General features: G+C 51.3%; 2 protein-coding genes across 3 annotated transcripts; one reads left to right on the forward strand and one right to left on the reverse strand.

The window, feature by feature from the left end:
* The first annotated feature begins 1,801 nt into the window (after positions 1 to 1,801).
* Positions 1,802 to 17,661, forward strand: LOC132494173 (short transient receptor potential channel 2-like). Its single transcript, XM_060105197.1, is given in 13 exon segments — positions 1,802 to 1,812; positions 3,389 to 3,496; positions 3,498 to 4,149; positions 5,779 to 5,991; positions 6,953 to 7,051; positions 7,053 to 7,121; positions 8,518 to 8,807; positions 9,127 to 9,219; positions 12,596 to 12,803; positions 13,350 to 13,477; positions 13,600 to 13,678; positions 16,223 to 16,352; positions 17,270 to 17,661. Coding segments are annotated over 13 exon segments (2,472 nt in total).
* An 859-nt stretch (positions 17,662 to 18,520) lies between these two features.
* Positions 18,521 to 21,137, reverse strand: ART5 (ADP-ribosyltransferase 5). 2 transcript variants are annotated; one of them, XM_060104910.1, is made up of 4 exons: positions 21,054 to 21,137; positions 19,348 to 20,071; positions 18,729 to 18,761; positions 18,521 to 18,643 (listed from the first exon to the last, which is right to left on the reverse strand). In XM_060104910.1, the coding sequence occupies exons 1-4, from the start codon at positions 21,135 to 21,137 to the stop codon at positions 18,567 to 18,569; spliced, it is 918 nt and encodes a 305-aa protein (XP_059960893.1). In that variant the 3' UTR covers positions 18,521 to 18,566. The 2 variants fall into 2 exon arrangements, with proteins under 2 accessions (XP_059960893.1, XP_059960892.1); XM_060104909.1 differs by having other exon boundaries at positions 19,348 to 20,077.

Consider the following 21,137-nt stretch of genomic DNA (forward strand, 5'->3'; position numbering starts at 1 on the left):
AGTAGCGGCTTAGGCTCCCAAAGCTGAGAGCTGAAGAGCCTTGCGGGACTTGCACGGCTCCCACCTGCTTCTTAGGCTCTCACGCCTCAGGATCCACTTCACACAGCTCCGTACTCTTTACTATGCCCACACTCTGCGTCCCCAGCTCCTACCTTTACCCTCGTCCTGTACACCTTATTCACTATGCTGCACCCCGACTTACAGCTTCCTAACTCATTTCCAACCCCCTGCCTCCTAACCAGGACTGTCAACTTTTGAGCTTCAGGGAACATTCTCACAACTCCTTTCCCCAGTTCAACTCAGCTAATTCCATATTATCAAAGCATTCCTAATAATATTATCTATAAGGTAAGGTTAGTCACAGATATTTATTAGAGCTTACTAAGTATCAGGCACTGTCCTTTGTATTTACATAAATTATTTTATTGAATCCTCTTTATTTTAATCTTTTTTTAATTTAAATTTTTTTTTTATTTTCTTAGGTTGCTCCGGGTCTTAGTTGCAGCAGGCAGGCTCCTTGTTTGGAGCTCACGGGCTCCTTAGTTGTGGCATGCGAACTCTTAGCTGCAGCATGCATGTGGGATCTAGTTCCCTGACCAGGGATGGAACCCGTGTCCCCTGCATTGGAAGGCATATTCTTAACCACTGTGCCACCAGGGAAGTCCCCGAATCCTCTTTACAAAAATAAAATAAAATAAAAGTACTTCTGAATACTATCCAAGTTTATATGTGTTCCAAATATCTTTCAGTCAGTCGTTTGTATTTTAACCTTGTTTGTGTTACCTTATTTTTCATATTTCCGTCTTTGATCCATTTGAGTAAAATTTTAAAAATATGTCATGAGGTAGGGATCTGCTTTTACTTTTCTTCACATTGTGAACCGGTTTTCTTTATTTCTTTTTTTTTTTTTTTACATATTTGTTGGTGTATAATTGCTTTACAATGTTGTATTAGTTTCTGCTGTATAACAAAGTGAATCAGCTATATGTATACATATATCCCCATATCCCCTCCCTCTTCAGCCTCCCTCCCACTCTCCCTATCCCATCCCTCTAGGTGTGAACCAGTTTTCTGAACACCATTTATTGCTTCACCTTTTTCTGGCAAAATCGTGTTCTATCTTACAATCAATTTAACAGGTTGTAAATTCCCATTTATATGAGTCTGTTTCTGGAATCTATTTGCTTGTTTCTATAGACCATATGTTGAAATACCGTGACTTTGTAATTCTTTTCAGAGTTGTTCTCCACCTCTTTGATCCATCTTTTTAGAATTGTCTTAGCAATTTGTGGCCCTTTATTGGTTGATGACTTTGTGGTGATTGCCAGCAACTTCTGCTGGAATTCTGATTAGAATTATGTTGACTTAATAAACTTAATAAACTTTTTTTCTTTTTTTAAATTTATTTTATTTATTTTTGGCTGCATTGGGTCTTCGTTGCTGCGTGGGCTTTCTCTAGTTGCAGCGAGCGGGGGCTACTCTTCGTTGCTGTGCGCAGGCTTCTCACTGCGGTGGCTTCTCTTGTTGCGGAGCACGGGCTCTAGGTGCGCAGGCTTCAGTAATTGTGGCACATGGGCTTGGTAGTTGTGGCTCGCGGGCTCTAGAGCACAGGCTCAGTAGTTGTGGCACACGGGCTTAGTTGCTCCGCGGCATGTGGGATCTTCCCGGACCAGGGCTCGAACCCGTGTCCCCTGCATTGGCAGGCGGATTCTTAACCACTGAGCCACCAGGGAAGCCCCTAAACTACTCTTTTCAATGACTCTTTTCAATGACTATTTATTTATGCCTACTGTGTTCCAGCATGTCTCCGAGGTGTGGGAGATGATGAGCATGACAAAAATCCATATCCTCAAAGAACTCACTACTTAGTGGGGAGACACACAGAGTAAATAAGCTATTGCCAAAAAACACAAGAACAACAGCATACACAAGGGCAGGGAGGTCAGAAAGCACTTAATCCTTGGAGAACACCAAGCAGTTTCATGAAATCATCTTCATGAAAAAGATTGTATATGTCTTATTCACCACTACGTAACTTAGTACAGTGCCTGGTACCTACTACACACCCCTCCTCCAAATATTAACTAAATGAAATATCCAAGATTGACAGCTTCAGGGTCCCCAAGCCTAGAGTGTGGTTTTGGGGCTGATCCCACCCTTTCCTCTACTGTCATCTCTCTATCCATTTCCCCTTTCTCCCCACACTTCCTCTTCTGTTACCCTAGTCTTTCTCAAGGGGTGCCGTTGACATTTTGGGTAGAAGCCTGCATTTTATAGCAATATCATATGCATGGTGGGATATTTAGCATCCGTGGCCTCCAGACCCTAATGACAACAATGCTTCCTAGTCATTATGACTGTCAAAAACATCCCCACACATCTCAGAAAGACCCTTAGAGAGTCTTTAGGAACTATTATGTCAACTCCAAAGTGAAGTAAAATAAAAATTATTGTTATCCTCCTTACCTACATGGTCAGCCTAAATGGCTTTCTTATGGACTTGGCCTTACAAAATGCTAGAGGACATTAGCTATCTTCTAATATTGTGGTTTTCAAACTATACTCTTGGGGATTCATTTCCAGAAGTTGAAGTGAGGGGTCACAGGTATGTCTCCAGGCCTCCCAACCTGTGCTTTAACCAGAGCTCTGCTTTTATTTTTTTTTATTTTTTATTTTTTTGCGGTACGCAGGCCTCTCACTGTTGTGGGCTCTCCCGTTGCGGAGCACAGGCTCCGGACGCGTAGGCTCAGCGGCCATGGCTCACGGGCCCAGCTGCTCCACGGCATGTGGGATCTTCCCAGACTGGGGCACGAACCCGTGTCCCCTGCATCGGAAGGCAGACTCTAAACCACTGCACCACCAGGGAAGCCCCTAATGTAGAATTTAATTTCAGAGTAAAACAGATAAAAGTGGTAGCATTGTTATTTTCCTTAAAAGAGGGAAAGTATTTACTTACCTACATTCTCATATCCCACATTTGGGGGCTTTTGAAGAAGTAGAGATTCCAGAAATCCCAAAGCTACTAGTAATAATTTCTATTTGAGTTGAGAAGTAGCATGGAAAAGTAACTAGCAATACCACCTCCTCAGCCAGACTGCCTGGCTGCCCACCTCGTTAAGTGGTTTGGTATGTCTGTATGTCAGGTTCTTCTCCTGTTAAAGAGGGAATGATAGCTCCTACCTTACAGGGATATTTAAGAATTGAATGAGTTACTTACTTATGAAGGGTTTTGAAAACTACCTGTACTTAAGCACTACATAAGTGTTACCTAAAACAAAAATGGAAATTTGTGTTATTGTGTGTTTGGGATAGGAAGACTATAATGTTGCCTGGGTATAGAGAGTTAAGGGCTTGAAGGTGGAAGGGTGAGGGAGGCCCCAAAGCAAAGGAGGTTGGAGACTCGGGGTCCCACCCTCTCCTTCATCCAGCCTCAGCCTAAGTGGACCGAGATCGTGACCAGAAAGCTGAAGTTCCCACCTCTGCTGCTGGGTGCCATTTGACCTGGTGCAGCAGCTGCTGGAGTTGCGGGTTGAGGCCACAGACGGTGGGCCAGGCGGGCCCCTGCAAGATGTGGAGGAGGCTGAGGACCACTCCTGGAGGGAGGCCCTCAATCTGGCCATCTGCCTGGGCCACGAGGCCATCACTGATGTGCTGTTGGCCAGTGTCAAGTTCGACTTCCGGCAGATCCACGAGGCCCTGCTGGTGGCCGTGGACACAAACCAGCCAGCAGTGGTGCGTCGCCTGCTGGCCTGGCTGGAGCAGGAGAAGGGCCGCAAGGTGGACACCAGGTCTTTCTCACCGGCCTTCTTTGACTCATCAGTCGATGGCCCCCGCTTTGCCCCTGCTGTCACCTCCCTCACCCTGGCCTGCCAGAAGGACCTGTATGAGATCGCCCAGCTGCTCATGGACCAGGGCCACAGCATTGCCTGGCCCCACCCCGCCTCCTGTGCCTGCCCTGAGTGCAGCAACACATGCTGCTACGGTCTGCTCCAGTTCTCCCCGTCCCGCATCAACGCCTGCCGTGGCATTGCCAGCTGCGCCCACCTCTCACTGGCCAGTGAGGACGCCATGCTGGCTGCCTTCCAGCTCAGCTGCGAGCTCAGGCGCCTTGCCCACGGTTGGTTTCTGCTCCCTTCCCCTGCCCTTGGTGTCCCGTATCTGTCCTCCACCGGGGTGTGGTCGGGCCTGTGGTGGGTGTTCTGGGAAGAGGGAAACAACAGAAAGATGTTCTCAGGAAACCTCCATTCTGTTGGGGAGCTGCAGAATTCCGCCCTGAGGGGGATCTCATTCTAATTGCAGACAGCTGCCAGTCTAGGGGTACCTAGTCTCATGGGGGTGGAACAGACCCTATCCTAGGTGTCTCCTGGGTCTGTCTGAGGGAGGAGAGAGAACATAGATAGGAAGGCAGCTGGACAGACTTAGAGATGACATTCAGTAGAACCTGTCCTTTCTGAATACCTACTGTGTGGTCCCACCTAGAGCACTGTGTGTTGGGGCCTCATGCTTGTGATCACAGCAGGGAGAGAGGCGGACAAGACTCCCAGGATGCTCAGCTTCATTCAGGGTCTCTGTGGATGGTACCAGAGGGCTTCTAAGGAGCAGAAAAGAGGTCAGGAAGCTACAGATGTTGTGTGCAGGGCAGACTCCTTGGAAGAAGTGGGATTAATCTTGGCTACACAACCAGGTGGTTTAACACAAGTGAAGAGGAGTAGGGAGGATATTTGAGGTAGGGATTCAGTCCAAGCAAAGACTCTCGGCTAGTAAAAGTAGACATGGGATGAGTGCAGGAACCCTGTGCAGACAGAATGCGTGAAGGGGAGCCAGGGAGGCCTGGAGGCAGGGACTGGTCAGGGGCTTTGAATTCACCAGTCCAGTTCCATCCATCACTCATCCACTGACATCCCCTCTGTGCCAGGCAGACTTGGTCCCCATGGTCAAGATTACCATTAGGTGGGGAAACAAACAAGGATATTAACAGAGTCCTAGGGCAGGATGTGACCTGTGCCAGAAGAGCTCAGGGAAGAGCATGGTGCTTCTCCAGAGTCGTAGAAGGATCAGGGAATGAAGAGCCTCCACTTCACAGGTAGCAGGGAAGAGCAGCCCTTTCCAAAGGACCATCCCTCATCCTCGTAGCAGCCCACAGAAGGAGGCAGCAGGAATGATCATCCCCACTTTCCAGGCAAGGGGGCTGAGGCTTGGACAGGGGAAATACCTTACCAGTGTGACACCACCTGAGGGACCATGCTGGGCCTCAGACCTAGCCTCCTGAAATCCTAGCCTGGATTCTCTCTGGCGTTAGGGCCCCAAGTAAAACTGAGGCTAGGATGGGTAAAGTGGAAACAAGAACTGCCCACTCGTGTCTGCAGCTCCTAAAACGGCCAGCACGGGCTCTCATATAAGGTAGGTGCTCAACAAAAGTAATTCAGTTAACCCAAGAAGGCATGAAGAATAGGAGCAGAAGTGGGACAGGAATAGGGAAGAGGAAGTACAAGGGGTGGACAAAGGTGATGGAGGGGTCTGAGTTGAAATGCCTCAGCAGTGAGGTAGATGCAGCAACAGAGAAGCAAAGTTGACCCAAGAAGTGCCTCGTTATAGCCAAGAGGACAGGTCGGGTGGAAGGGAAGAAAGGAATAGAGGACTCAGGGTGACACCAGCTGTGGGGAAGTGACGGCCGAGGGCAGGACAGAGTGGCCCAGACCCACTTTTGGGAGGGTGGGGGCTGACCTAATGGGGCTGCGGCCCCAGGGTGGCAGGCACACATGGACTTCCTCCCTACAGCCCGAGTACATTGCTCTGGAGTCACTGAGCCAGGTCTACGGCTTTGAACTGCTGGGCATGTGCCAGAACCAGAGCGAGGTCACTGCGGTGCTCGATGACTTGGGCGAGGACAGCAAGACTGAGCCCGAGGCCGAGGGTCTGGACCAGGCCTTTGAGGAAAGCATCCCCAACCTGGCGAGGCTGCGACTGGCCATCACCTACAACCAGAAGTGGGTCAGCTGGGCCCTACCCACCCCCTCCTCCCCGGCCCTGCCCTGACCCCCTTGCCCTGCCACCTCTACGTAGTCCCCGCTCCAACCCTAAGCAAGTCCTTTCCCTGCCCTCAGGACCCCTCTTAGATCTTCATTCTGAGCACCCTTCTATCTAGGCCCTTGATCCTGTGGGTCTCCCACCTGCCCTTCTTACCTTCAGTCTAAGTCCCTAACCTCTCCCCAGCCCTTGGAAGTCCCGTTACCCACCCAGACTCCACCTTCAGAACAGACTTCTGGGTCTTACCCTCAGCTCAGCCTCTGGCCTGCTGAGTAGGTTTGGTGTGGTCTTTTTCTGTTGTTAGACTTCAGTATCTCACTCTATTCAGCAAGATTAGACTGCATCTCTCAAGGCTTAAGGGTCAAGTGATTCCATGGTTCCCCACTGCATTAGACTCCTGCCCCCTAAGCCTAAGACATGCTCTCCTTCTAGCCTCCCCCACCCCTTACTCCTCCCTCTCCCCTACCCTAGATATCCTAGCCTGCCAGGAGCTTAACCAAAAACCTTCCTTCACAATGGCTCCCCAAGACACCAGAGCCCACTTTCCCTGCTCCTCCCTCCTCAAGACCATGTAGTCTGGTGCCTCACATCTCTAAGAAGACAAGGAATCCTGCGAGTTCTGGGACTGGGTACCCAGTTGCACCCACCACTGCCTGACTTAGATTCAAGAATGCAGGATCTGGAGAGTCCAGGAAAATCTTTGAATTCAACTTCTTCATAGACTAGGAAACCAAGTCCCAAAGAGGGGTGGGGTCTGCCCTAGGTCACACGGCAAGTGGGTTGCCTCTCTTCTGAGCTGGCTGGCCTGGGAAGAAAAAAAACATGGTTCAGTCTCTATGGCAGGGAAGTCAGTGCACCCAACTGGCTCCCCTTCCTCCTCCCTGGCTGGTGGACACCCCCTCTCCTCACTCCCATCTCTGCTTAGTTTGTAGCACCCCCCCCCATCTGCCAGCAGGTCCTGTCCTCCATCTGGCATGGGAACCTGGCTGGCTGGCGTGGGAGCACCACTCTCTGGAAGCTCTTTGGTCGCCTTCCTCATCTTCCTCACCACGCCCTTCCTCTGCCTTGGCCACTGGCTGGCGCCCAAGTCCCGGGTACTAAGAATAGAAGTAATGATAACTGTCATTTATTGAGCACTTGTTTTATGCCAGGCCCTGGGCCAGGCACTTAGGGTATGTTCCCATCAGGTAATTTGAGGTGGTCCTGGAAGGTAGGCATTGCACCTGGATTTTACATTGGAGACACAAGGAACAGAATGCTCTTTTGTCCACAGTAAATAGCAGAGTCAGGATTGAAACTGAGGTCTCTCTGCCTCCAAAGCCTGAGTCGTATATACAGCCCAATAATCTCCTAAAGAGCCTCTGCCCCAACGTACAAATTCTTTGGGAGCCCTTGTGGACCCAGACATTTCTATTCCTTCACCCAACAAATATTTCCTTGAGACCCTACTATGAACCAGGCATCGTGCCTGGTGCTGGGGATATAATAAAGAGCAAGCCAGGTACCTGTATATCAAGTGAGGAATGGGTGAGCAGTGCTCCAGGAAGCAGGAACAGCATGTCCATCAACGGCCCAGGGAGGGAGAATGCAAACTATTAGAGACTGACAGGAATTCTGTGTAGCTAAAGCATAAGTGCAAATGGCGAGTGGTGGGAAGTAAGCAGGGGCCCGGGTCCCACAGAGCCTTATGCAATGATGGGAGTCACTGGAAGACTGTAATGAGGTGAGAGATCCTATTAGTTTTGTGTTTTAGAAAGCTCTCTCTCCTAGTGGTGTAAAGGATGGATTGGGGGAGGGGCGGGAGTTAGAGACACCGTCAGAGTGTATGAGAGAGAGGATGCAGAGATGCCTTTAAGCTTCCTGGTCTGGGTGGCCGGGACGTTTTCTAAGATGGGGAAACAGGAGGAAGAGGAGAAGGAACAAGTTTGGGATCAAAAGTGATGCATTTATTTTTAACATGGTTGTGATTGAAGAGCCTGTGGGACCCCCCCAAGGGAAAGTTACTTTATCTCTGTGATCCTCAGTTCCTTAGCTAAAAAATGGGAATAACGGGGCCTCCCTGGTGGCGCAAGTGGTTGAGAGTCCGCCTGCCAATGCAGGGGATACGGGTTCGTGCCCCGGTCTGGGAGGATCCCATATGCCGCGGAGCGGCTGGGCCCGTGAGCCATGGCCGCTGAGCCTGCGCATCCGGAGCCTGCGCGTCCGGAGCCTGTGCTCCGCAGCGGGGGAGGCCACAACAGTGAGAGGCCCGCATACCGCAAAAAAAAAAAAAAAAAAAATGGGAATAACGATACCCACCTCATACGGTTGTGAAGGAAAAAATAGATATGAAAGGGGAAGGCCTAATATACAGTACATTCTTCATTAATGTCTGAATAAGTGAGTGAATGAGAGGAGGAGACACGTAGGGGCTGAGCATCCCGGAAGTTATCCAGGGTGGGGAGAGATTTGAACAGGACTCAGACCCCTGCTCTCCTTCCTTCCTCCAAGCTGGGCCACCTGATGAGGAGTCTGGTGCTGAAGTTCCTGCTGCACTCGGCCTCCTATCTGTGGTTCCGCATCTTCCTGCTGGGAGAGTCCCTGGTCATGGAGACACAGCTGAGTACCTTCCGAGGCCGCAGCCACAGTGTCTGGGAGATTTCACTACACGTGGTTTGGGTTGCAGGTACATGTGTGGGGCCTTTTATCTGTGGCAGACCCCCAGTCCAGAAAGGGACCCCCAGTCCAGCTGCTGAGCTGACCAGCCAAATGCTCAGTAGAGCCCTGGAGGTTACTGTCCAGTAGGACTCTGTGACTCTCCCTCATCCCTGTACCACACCTCAGCATCTCGGTCCCTCCCTGGGAGCCTGGCCCATCCCCAGCTTTGACTGTTTCAACCCAGAATCCTTTATTCTGGAGGGAGAGCTTCTGCTTCAGCACCCTTTAAATCCCTGCTCATTTCCCACCCCCTAATTTCTCTCTTCTTAATAATAACCACACTGAATCCTTGTCAAGTAGAGGCTGAGACTGGGAGCCATCACCCCCATCTCTCTTCCCAGAGCCTGACTTCTCCCAGGGAAGAGACCTGCTCTGACCCTCCCCCATCCCACCCCCTGCCAGGTTCATGTTCATTCTCACGATTATCCTGACCGCCTTCCTCTGCTGCCTCAACAACGTCTACGTGCCTTACCAGGAGACAGAGCGGCTGGGCAAGTACTCAGGGGCAGAGGCAGGATGGGCAGGTGGGATTCTGGGACCGTGAACTTGGAGCTTAGTAATCACCTCTTCCTCATGATCAGATTCAACTTAAGCAATTTTGGCAAGAACGCAACCTAACTGATGATGTGTACTTTCCATCATATCTTATCAGGAGGCTCACAATGTCAGTTTAGCCCACTGGTGAGGCCCATTGGTCTGGCAGACCTCTCCATTGAAAAGGAGATACCCTTGTGGTAATGAAGAGAGATGTTGAGACTGTGTGACTAGACCACTTTCTTGCAACTTTGCTCTGCGTGGATTTATCATCCACAGATGATTTTTGTTTAATTAATTAATTAATTTTTGCCTGCGTTGGGTCTTCATTGTGGCGTGCAGGCTTCTCATTGCGGTGGCTTCTCTTGTTGCAGGGCTCAGGCTCTAGGCACGTGGGCTTCAGTAGTGGTGGCTCACAGGCTCTGTAGTTGTGGTGCACAGGCTTAGTTGCTCTGCAGCATGTGGGATCTTCCTGGACCAGTAATTGGACCCATGTGCCCTGCACTGGCAGACGGACTCTTAACCACTGCGCCACGAGGGAAGTCCCTCTACAGATGATTTTTACCTGCGTCAGTTATTATAACAGTGGCTTCAAGATGCTGATTTTCAGGCTTCCCTGGTGGCGCAGTGGTTGAGAGTCTGCCTGCTGATGCAGGGGACACGGGTTCGTGCCCCGGTCTGGGAAGATCCCACATGCCGCAGAGCGGCTAGGCCCTTGAGCCATGGCCGCTGAGCTTGCGCGTCCGGAGGCTGTGCTCCGCAATGGGAGAGGTCACAACGGTGAGAGGCCCGAGTACCGCAAAAAAAAAAAAAAAAAAGATGCTGATTTTCTATTGCTGTCATTCCCTGTACATTTCTTTGCTGGCATTCTTCCATAAAGAAGTGCTTCCTTCTCCACTCTTTTTGAATATCACTATGGATTCAAAGATTTTTAAAAAATATAATAATCCATTACAGTCATTATTCTTTTTTTTTAATTAATTTATTTATTTGTTTTTATATTTGGCTGTGTTGGGTCTTCGTTGCTGTGCGCGGACTTTCCCCAGTTGCGGTGTCTGGGGGCTACTCTTCGTTGCAGTGTATGGACCTCTCATTGTCGTGGCTTCTCTTGTTGCAGAGCACAGGCTCTAGGTGTGTGGGCTTCAGTAGTTGTGGCATGCGGGCTCATTAGTTGTGGCTCGCGGGCTCAGTAGTTGTGGCTCACAGGCTCTAGAGCACAGGCTCAGTAGTTGTGGCGCATGGGCTTAGTTGCTCCGCAGTATGTGGGATCTTCCCAGGCCAGGGTTCGAACCCCTGTCCCCTGCATTAGCAGGCAGATTCTTAACCACTGCGCCACCAGGGAAGCCCCAATATTCTTTCTGATACTCAATTCTCCCTAAATATGGCCAATAACTAACTCCTTGTTCATTCACTCACTCATTCATTGTTCATTCATTCACTCAGTTTTTAAATTCATTCTCTTTCTTAGTCATTCATTCATTGCTGTTTGAGTTCACACCCATTTATGACACCTTCTTTGTAGTAGGTCCTGTCCCTGGCACTGGAAGCACAGACAGAAGTGAACCAGACCAGTCTCCTGGAGAAGATAGCCACGTGCACAAATAAGCTCAGTTTGAGATGATGAGTGCTGTGAGGAAGGAGGGCTTATGCTGAGGATAACCAGAAGGGAAAGCCCCTTCCTCTGCCTTGATGATCAGGGAAGACGTCCTAGAGAAGGGAAATCTGGACTCCACCTACAAAGGCTGTGAACTTCAGAGAAGGTACAGGGCATTCTGGGCAGAGGGGGGCACATACCAAGGCAAGGAGGTATGCTTGGAGAATAGCAAGACTTCCTCCATGGTTGGTGCATGGAGGGGATTTTGAGAGGGGAGGCTGGAGAGGGTAGAGGGGCCAGGTCTCGGAGCTCATGAAGGTCCTGCTGAGAAGCCTGGCTTGCCCAGCAGACCAGGGAGCTCCGGATGGCCTCCCAAGCAATCGTTCAATCATGAATTCTTCCTGAGTGCAACTACATGATGGTTTTATTGTTGAACCTGAAGGACCCATGGTTGGGCCTGTGGATGTTGGTCAAGTCTTTCTCATGGTTCCAAAGTAAATGGAGGCTTTATTCAGACCAATCCTCTTACCAAGAATCCTTGTTCACATCCTGGCTTCAAGATGTTGAGGAAGTCTGCTGACACAGTTTAAATCATGAATCTTAGTGCCAGGGACAGGAACTAGTCCTTCCAGCCTGCTTCATGGGTCCTGGTGTCATTCCACAGTAGCACAGGTAGGCTGAGCCCTCCTGCTCATTTATGGGAGACAGCTAATTAAGTCAAAAGTATTTTTGCTAAAAACCTCAGGTACGTTGCATGGTGGGCATTTGGACTGAGAGTAGTTAGGAGCATTTAAAGTTTGACAAGAAGTGCAGCACATCAGATCAGCATTTAGAAAGAACACCTTCAGTGCAGTGTGGAGGCTGGAAGGACGAGAGAGGGACTGGGGCCAGAGACCCGCTGTGGAGACTGCTGCAGTCATCTAGGCTTGAACTGGAGCAGCATGGGTGGCTGCTTCTGTGGTCCAACCACCATCCTCTCTCACCCAGACCACGGCAACAGCTTCTTGACTGGTCTCCGTGCCCCCACTCTCTCATCTGCTTCTCTTCCACTCTCCTCACAGCAGCCAGTGTGATCTTATCAAAAGTAATTCAGGGGTCACCCTCTGCTTAGGATTCTTCAGAGCTTCCTAAGGATCCTAGGCCATAGTGAGGATCTTTGTTTTTATCCTACAGGGCCCTGCATGACCTGGCTGGTCCCTGCTTCCCTCTCACGAGCTTCTCTCTCCTTTGCCCTCTGAGACGAGCTATGCTGGCCGTCTCTCAGTTCCTCCAGTGCGCCCCAGACTCCCCTACCTTGGGCACACTTCACATCTCCTTCCCTTCCCCCCTGGTTGATTCCCTCAACCTTCAGAGCTCAGCTTGAATGTTTTTCAAGGAAGTTTTCCCCAGCTCCCAGACTAGGCCATAACATCCTGTGCTGCTGCTTCATAGCACTTGCCACAATTTAGGAATGTTTGTAGAGTTAGTGTCCATCTCACCCCCGATCCCCACCCAGAACATAACGTCCTTGAAGACACGGACTGTGCTTGTATTGTTCACGGCTGTATCCTTAGCACCTGTTCCTGGCACTGCTATATGCCCAGTAAATTCTGGCGGGAGATCAGAAATGACAGGTGGTCCAACGGGCTTCGTGGAAGCACAGCGCCTTTGCCTGGGTCCTGAAGGTGAGGAGGAGTGGGTCTGGGTGGCGCTCTGGCTCATCTCCCACCCCTCACATCCTACTCTTCAGCCGCCCCATGTCAGTTTCAACGAGACCTTCCAGTTTCTGTTCTGGACCATGTTTGGCATGGAGGAGCACAGTGTGGTTGACATGCCGCAGTTTCTGGTGCCGGAATTTGTGGGCCGGGCACTCTACGGTATCTTTACCATCATCATGGTCATTGTGCTGCTCAACACGCTCATTGCCATGATCACCACCTCCTTCCAGAAGACTGAGATGCGTGAACTGAGGGTGGCTCAGGCCAGAGGGAAGAAGGGAGAAAGGAATGGAGAGGAATAGGATGCAAGGAGTGGAGACATTTGGGTTCCGGCTCTGCCTCCACTACTGCCTTGTTCTGTGACTGGGGACAAGTTTTCCTCTCTAGGCCTCATTTTCCTCATATGTAGATTGAGGGTCTTAATGATGTTATTATTTTCTCCAGATACAAGTCTAGTGCTCTTTCCACCTTATGGTGGGGAGGAAGGATGTGTTGTGGAAAAGTAGGTGGGAACGTGAGAAGGGAGAGGAAGGAGATGGATGGGTTAGGTTTTGTGGCTGGAGAATAGGCTGGATGGAACTGGATGGCAGAAGCATGAAAGATGGCGGGGAGGAAGAGGGGAAGGGGGGTACAGGCAGGGGAAATGTGGGTGATAGGTGGAGGTGCAGATAAGAATGGGGAGAAGAAAGAGGTTGGAGAAGAAGAGACATGGGGGCTGGGGGGAAATGGGGCAGACTGAGTGGGCAGGAGGGCTAGGCACCAAAGTGGTCCTTGCAAAGCCCCTGCCTCCTGGCCCCCAGGACACTGCTGATGTGGAGTGGAAGTTTGCTTGCTCCAAGCTCTACCTGTCCTACTTCCGAGAGGGTCTGACGCTGCCTGTGCCCTTCAACATCCTGCCCTCCCCCAAGGCTACCTTCTACCTTCTCAGGTGATGACCTCAGAGCTCTCACTCCCAACCCCCCAGCACTCAGCACCCCTATCCCAGCTCCTGCCCCATTAGCCTAGACCCAGTCCTCCAACTAACCCCTTCCCTCCATCTCAATTTCTCAGGAGAATTTTCCACTTCATTTGCTGTTGCTGCTCCTGCTGCAAAACCAAGAAGCCAGACTCTCCCCCAGTCCCCACCTTTGTGAGTATCTCCTCTGCCTGCTGTGGGTCTTCCTCACACCGGGTCTTCAACTGTATTGCCTATACCATCCATTTGTCTGAACACCCCTGGCTTGTCTGTCTTTCCTGGTATGTTTCCCAGAAAGCCTACTCCCAATTCCTGCTCTCTCGTATGGCTTGCATTTCCCTCTTCCTGGCTTTGGCCATTTCCTAAATTTCCAATCCTGTGCCACCCAGCTCGGACAGAAGTTCATGCCACCCTCCTCCCAAGCCGCCAATACCCCATAAGCTTTAGGCAAAACTTTTTGCCCTAAACTGGGTCAAGATATCGTTGAACGTTTTTCAAAGTAACGTGTTAAGAAGCCAAGTGGAGAATGCCCCAAAAACTGGAAATTAGAAGGTGGCTGAGGCCTGAAAGAGGAGGGCAGGCCTCCAAGGCACTAACTTACCTCTCATTATCTGCTCCCTAACTCAGTCTGGCTTGGCATGGGACCCCCTGCTAATTCAGATAGCATTACTGCCAGGTCTGTAGGGGGTCCCATCTGTTCCCCTTAAAACATGTTACCTGAGGGTCTCTCTAAGACAGGGCCTCCAGGTCAGCTCTGCGAGGCCACAGGCCAACTCTGAAGCTCTGAGACCCCTGGATCCCCAGGTGAGGAAGGCCTTCCCTTATCTGATTGGTCAACAGTTTGTTTAACAAACACTTACCAAAACACGCCAATTCTGGAAATAAAGATATGCAGGACGGTGGTCGTTTGAGGTGCTGACAGTCTAGAGCATCAGAAGGAAATGGACTGTAATTGTGCATGATGACAAACCTATGATAGAAAGAAGCATAGGGGGCTATTGGAGTGGGGAGGAGAGGCCCCAGACCCAGCCTCAGGAGTCAGGGAGCTTCCCAGAGACCTTGAGGGCAGAGTAGAATCCTGAAGGATAAACAGGAGGTTGATGGGCAGGTACAGTGGAGAAGGGAGTTCTAGGCACAGGAAACAGCATGTGCAAAAGCATGGAGAAAACATGACATTTACAAGAAACTAAATGCCAAAGGTTCCCAGTTCCCACCATCCTGGCTCCAGGCTATCCTGCATGGTACCTCTTACACCCTAATGGATCTCAAACTCCACATTCTGGAACTATCACCCTTTCCCCCTGACCACTTCCCGGCCCTGTCCAGGTTTCCAGGTGATGCATATTTGCAGACCACATGTCAGGGCTGCTTCCCCTCTAGGGTGCAACTCAGCATCTTCACCTGAAGTTGTATTCAGTTCTCTGGACCTGTGCTGGGAGTCACTGAGTCCTGATGGATCCCACTATACCAGCCAGCTTGGGGTCTCCCCCACCCTCTGCTGAACCCCCGAGGTCCCACCCCTCCTCCAGCTGCCCCCCACCTCACTAGCCTGCTCCTTGGTGACCCCATGAGTTGTCTCCTCCCACCTACCCTGCACCTTAGGAAATGGCTTTTCCAAAGCTCTTAGTCCTTATTTTAGACAAGAAACATGCTTTATATACTCTGCAGCTGAAAGGACCCATCATTCTCTCATGCTTCCGCTGTACCATCTCTGTCAATCCTGTCTCTCCTTTTAAAATATTTAAGAAAAGGCTTTGCTTTTTTACATTATAAAAGTAAATAGGCTAGGGACTTCCCTGGTGGTCCAGTGGTTAAGACTCTGCACTTCCACTGCAGAGGACGTGGGTTTGATCCCTGGCCAGGGAAGTAAGATCCCACAGGCCATGCGGTGAGGCCAAAAAATAGAGGAAAAAAAAAAAAGTAAATAGGCTAACCATAAAATATTTCCAGAGATAAATAAATACAGATAAATAAAAATAATTATTTCCTAAGCATTTAGAGACCCTCTACTCCATGCCAGGGAAGTACCAGCCTGGGAAGTAGGTGTTATCACCATCTCCACTTTACATCTGGAGACCTTCAGCCTGAAGAAGTTGAGTAGCTTGCTCAAGGCACACAGCGGCAAAGTGACCGAGCTGGGATTTGAGCCTGTCTTCTGAGTCCAGCACTTTGCCTACTTCATCTCTGCTCTCTCTCTCCTTTATCTGCCCCAGATGCCCGACTTGCCCTCCTGGTACTGTCCTGAGGCCTAAAACTGGACCCAGAACTAATCATTCTAATTTGCATGATGATTTCCATCTCATGTGCATGAGCTGGTGCAAGGAGATGCCTCCCCACATCCCCTAGTCTCCCCTCTGCGGAATTTGAAGGACAGGGTTAACCTGCACTAACTCAAGTCAAGAAAACCAAGGTTGGGTTGGTGGCAGGAGAGAGCTCAACTCTGCCTTGCTCAGCATTTCTCTCCACCCACACTCTGCTGCTCCTCCTAACCCTCACCCACCTCCCACCCTGGTTCTCTTGCACTCAGCCATTCCACCCCTTCTGGCCTCCATCCAGACTACCTTCCAGGTCTGCATGAGGGTCTAGATGTGTGGCCTTCAGGGATAGAAAAGTCTGCACAGACTTTGCCTCCATCTTTACTGCCTGGGGGAGGATGCAGTGATTAGAGAAAAGCTGGGGGTGAAGACTCTCTCTCGCCCTCCTGTCTTCCCATCCCAGGCCAATCCTGGGGCAGGGGCAGGGCCTGGGGAGGAAGAGCGTGGATCCTACTGGCTCCATGTCATCAAGGCTCTGGTACAGCGCTACATAGAGACTGCGCGCCGGGAGTTTGAGGAGACCTGTCGGAAAGGTTAGTTGCTCCCCTCCAGGCCTTCCCCTTTCCTGTCCCTTGCTCAGCTGGAACACCCAGACTCACACCCCTCCAACCAGCCTGCAGTTCTCTATGTGGCCCCCCTCCGACCCACCCTTGGAAGCCAAAACCTGCCCAGATCGTGTGGGCCCTTGCACTCAATTACCCTCGTACCTGTTTAGACACTTATTTCACTCACTTGATTTAATCCTTCATTCCCGCCTTCATTCTTGTGTTCATTTATTTTCTCATTCACTCCCTTTCCCATTCACTCATTCACCTTATTCATCATTCATTCATTCACTCATTCAACCAGGGTTCATTGCTATGTCCCCTTTGTTCCCAGCAGGGACACATAGGAAGCTTTCAGTCTGCTGAGGAAGAGAAACCATGTCACTAGGCAGAAAATGCTTAGAAAAAGAGACACAAATTGCAGTGGGAGCCCAAAGAAGAGAAAGAGTCTATCATTTTGAGAGGCTCGTGGGAAGGCAGAAGGATAGAGTACCAGAAGCTGGAGAAAAAGGAGGTGGAATCAGAACTGGGCTCTGAGGGTGGGTATGAGCTGGGCAGGTGTAGATGGGGAAGAAGGCAGAGGAGGCAGATGTACAAATCTCTACCCATTAGAAAATTTCCCATCCTTATGACTCCTGACCCCTTCTCTGGTCCATAAGACTTTCCTTCTTGGTATCTTCTAAACTCACCACCACCCCAGCCCTGCTGATTCATCTGTGCCTGACTCGGCCTGCCCACCTGACCCACATGCCATAAGCCAGTCCCTCACTTCCTCCAGTTCTCCTGTCTAGGACCCCTGGCATAAATGTCCCCTGGGGTTGTGCTGAGGGTAGAAGTGGTCCAGGACAGGCTCATCTTCTGAGTGACCTCCCCGTCACTACTGCCACGCCCCACCCCTCCCCAAGACCTGGGCAACAGACTGACAGAGGTGACCAAGACAGTATCTCGACTGCAAAGCAAGGTAGCCGGTGTGCAGCGGACTCCGGTGGAGGGAAGGCTGCGCCGGCCACCGGACAGTGCCAGCATCCTCCGTCACTCCATCACCCGAGTGTGCAACAGCTTCCAGAACCTTGGCCCTCCCATCCCTGAGAACCCAGAGCTGACAGTGCCAGGGATTGTGGGGACCCAGGTGTCTTCAGAAACTGGGCTTCAGGAGGCAGGCAGGGCCAGGACTCCAGCATCTGGAGAGTCTGGCCCCTCCTCCCCAGCTTACGTGCTAGGGCACAGGGAGCAAGAATCAGAGGGGGCTGGGGACGTGCCCCAGGAGGAAGACCTGGGAACCAAGGAGGGGTCCTGACGCAGTGGGAGGGTCCCGTCTTCTGGTGCTGAGTAGAACACCCTAGATGGGTGAGGGTGGGGCTCAGTAGGAGCCTGTGCTGCTTTCCTTGCCTCAATAAAGCCTCTGTTATGGATGTCACATGCCTCCAGAGTGTGTGAGAATCTCTGTCTCTTGATGTTTTGAGATCCCCAAGCCCAAAATGAATCCTTCTGGGAGCAGGGCAGAGAGAAATGGCTTGCTCTGGGGTCCCAGATATCGGGGGCTTAGGATCCTACTTTGAGTTCCTTCAGATGTTTGGTGGAAAGGGTTCTGGACTAGGAGGTAAGGGTCCTGGTTTCAGCACTACCTCTCTGACCTTCACCAAGTTGCTTCCTTCCTTAGCTCTGCATTCCTCATCTGACAAATGGCCTAGGAAGCCATCTGTCCCCCTTCCTGCCTTCAGGGCTATTGTGAGGAACCTCTGTCTATTAAAGCGTCTGGGTTTGCAGGTTACAGTGTGTGACAAGGGTCTGCACTGAGACCATGTCTAAAAGTGATCAAAAAGTCATTCTTTTTAGTCCCTCAGTCCCTGAGTCCCATATGGCCAGAGCAGGGCAGATGGTCTAGTCTCATGGAACAAACCAATCATGAAATTTGAGGTCACCACACTGCAACACTGTTTAATCCAGTGGCTGTCACAGCACTACCCTTGCTTGTCCCCTGGAGTCCCTACCACGTAGCGGGGATCCCTCCACCCTACCATGGCCTCAGATCCCCCAACATCCTGGCTGGGGAGATGGCTGCTAGGTCTGGGTCCAAAACCATGTTCTGGCTTCTCTAGGCTCTTCAAAGCCTCCCATCTTCATCTGGATGTCATCATTTCCCAGGACTCCTACGTGGCAGGCACTGAATTTTCAGAGCCCAGCTCCTAAGAGCTGGAACCCCTACGAGGCCAAGGGCAGGGCCTTCCAGGAGAGCAGAGAGAAGGCCCCCTTGGAGAGTGAGTTGGCCTGTCCTCCTGCTGGAGAGAGAAGAAAAGGTGGTGAAGGGTCAGCAGGGCCAGGGGGAGTCAAAGCAGCTGAGGGAGGGGCAGGAGGGTGACTCACTTGGCACAGACTCACAGCTCGGCCTCTTCTTCGCTGCAACAGACAGCACAGTGAGGCCTCCATGCAGACAGACCCTCACACCCCAAACTTCCCTTCTCACCAGGCCCTGGCACGGCCATTCCCAATCTCAATCCAGCTTTCCCTTGTGCTAAATACGAACTTCTGACTTCCCTTCCTCCTTCTTCTTCCAGGAAATCTTCCCAGATTGCCTTTCTGTCCCTGCTACCATCCGGGCCCCACTCTGTCCCTGCCTCAGCACTTGGGAACAGCGCATGTGTTACGCTATTATGCCCAGGGCCTCCTGAGATCTGAAGCAGCACTCCTGTCACTTTCCTCTGCTTATTGCCCCCCTTAACCAGGTTCTTTTGGTCTTTTAGACTGTATAGCAGAAGGAAACTTTCAAGGACCTTTATAGAATCATCTGAGAATATTCACAGATCCAGAAAACACTTACAGGGCCTGCTCTGAGCTGGCAAAACCTGAGTCACAGAGAAAAATAACTCCAGCTAACTTCTAGCTCTCAACTTCCCCATTAATCACGTGGGTCTCCTGAAGGCCCTGGGGACTGAAATAAACCAGGGACATCCTGCCAGTCCTGCTTCCCTCATGCATAGCTCACCACCCAGATAGGCGCAGTTAAAGTGGCTGCACGTCTGATTATTGCTGGAGAGAGTCACCAGGTTCCGGGCTCCATCCTGGGAGAAACTGGTGACCAAGAAGACTTCATGCGGGGGGATCAGCACCTCACGCTCCTTGGGAAAGACAGACAGGGCCTGGATCGGGGCCCCAAAGCAAGTCCTTAGAGAGAAGAAGGTGGCATTACCAAATCTGCGGGCCACTGCCTCATCCAGGGAGCTGGAGGTAAACTGGCCTAAGCGGACAGAGCCCCCCAGCTCCTTGGGTTCAAATCGAATGGCGCCCACGCCTCGGAACACCAGCTGCCCAGGTTCCCTGCTGCAGTCCCTACTGCCCTGCAGCAGCTGCAGGGCCCGTGTCAGGTAGAAATGCAGGGCCTTGAAGGGGAAGTGCTGCATGTAGAACTCCCTGGAGTCACCGCCCGTCCGCACAGCCTGGTTCAGCTCCCGGTATAAAGGGTTGGATGAGTTGGTGTAGACCATGACGGCGATTCCGTGCTGGGTTTTGAAGCCAGGAGGCAGGCTGAGCCCTGGACACCTTTGCTCCCAGGCCTTCTGGGCTGTCTCCCAGGACTCCCGCAGCCTGGTATGGTTAGCCATCTCCTCCGCTAGCAGATGGACTGCCTTCTCCTCCATCTCCTCCGAGCAACCCACATAGGCATCATCGAAGGTGTTTGGAGCCAGGCTCAGGTTCTGGATGGAAACATTCTGGGCCTACAGAGTTAAGTAAGAGAGGAGCCACACAGGAAAGGGTGTAAGTTCAGGGTACTGGGCAGAGGTCCTGGTGGCAGATCAGTTCAGAAACACAGAATCTCATTTCTATGCCCAAATATCTGGGGTGTGAAATTTGGCAAGAGCTCAAGGGCTTAAATAACAGGCACTGGAGCCAGACAGACATGGGTTCAGATCCTGGCTTCACCACCTACGGGCTATGAGATCTTGTCCGAGTCTCTTAACTTTTCTGGACCTCAGGTTCTCCACCTATAAATTGAGGATACTTCCAACCTCACAGGGTTATTGTAAGGATAGCATATAGATCCTCACTTGTGTACTAACTAACAGGGGTCATTTATCATTAGAGAGGTTCCTGCACTCAGTGGGACGTGGGGCTGGAAGACTTCCAAGCACCGTTCTGGCTCTAAGACTCAGTATGCAGGTGACATACAAACGTACAGCCAGTCTCCAATTACCTGAGCCCATCCCCATCCTCAGACTCTTTCCCCCTCACAAAGGTGCTAGACACCACAGCAAGTCACTGGCAGCTCTGAGGCTCTGAGTCCTCTCCTGCTCGAGAAGCCCTCATCCTCAAACCTGGGGGTGGGGATTGGGAGGAGGTCAAGCCCTGGTCTGGGAGGGGCTGCGGGAGGGCAGTACACAGGTAGCCCAAAGGAGTTTGTTAGGCTGGGCCTGTGGTGGGAGATGGGGAGTGACAGGAGAAAGATGCAGGCAATCCCAAGGGAGGACCATAGAAGGAAGGAGGATCACAGCAGGACCAGTGGGTGGAGGTCGGGTTCTGGGAGATGGAATGGGAAGTTGGGGCTCCCTATAGGGATGGAGGTTCCTGAGAGGAAGAGGATTAAGAGGAATAGCATCCTAGAGAAGCGTCCCTGGGAAGGCTCTTTGAGGAGTCAGGCCCTGGGTCCACCCCAACTGTTCCCTTTGTGGCAGCAAATGGTTCCCCCCCAGTTACCTGCCAGGGGGCGTAAATGCGGATTCCGCTGAGGGTGTGGATGCCAAGGCAGCTAAGGGCGATCAACAGAGCCACCGACATCAT

The sequence above is a fragment of the Mesoplodon densirostris genome, chromosome 7 (genome assembly GCF_025265405.1).
Source record: "Mesoplodon densirostris isolate mMesDen1 chromosome 7, mMesDen1 primary haplotype, whole genome shotgun sequence".
NCBI lineage: Eukaryota > Metazoa > Chordata > Mammalia > Artiodactyla > Ziphiidae > Mesoplodon > Mesoplodon densirostris.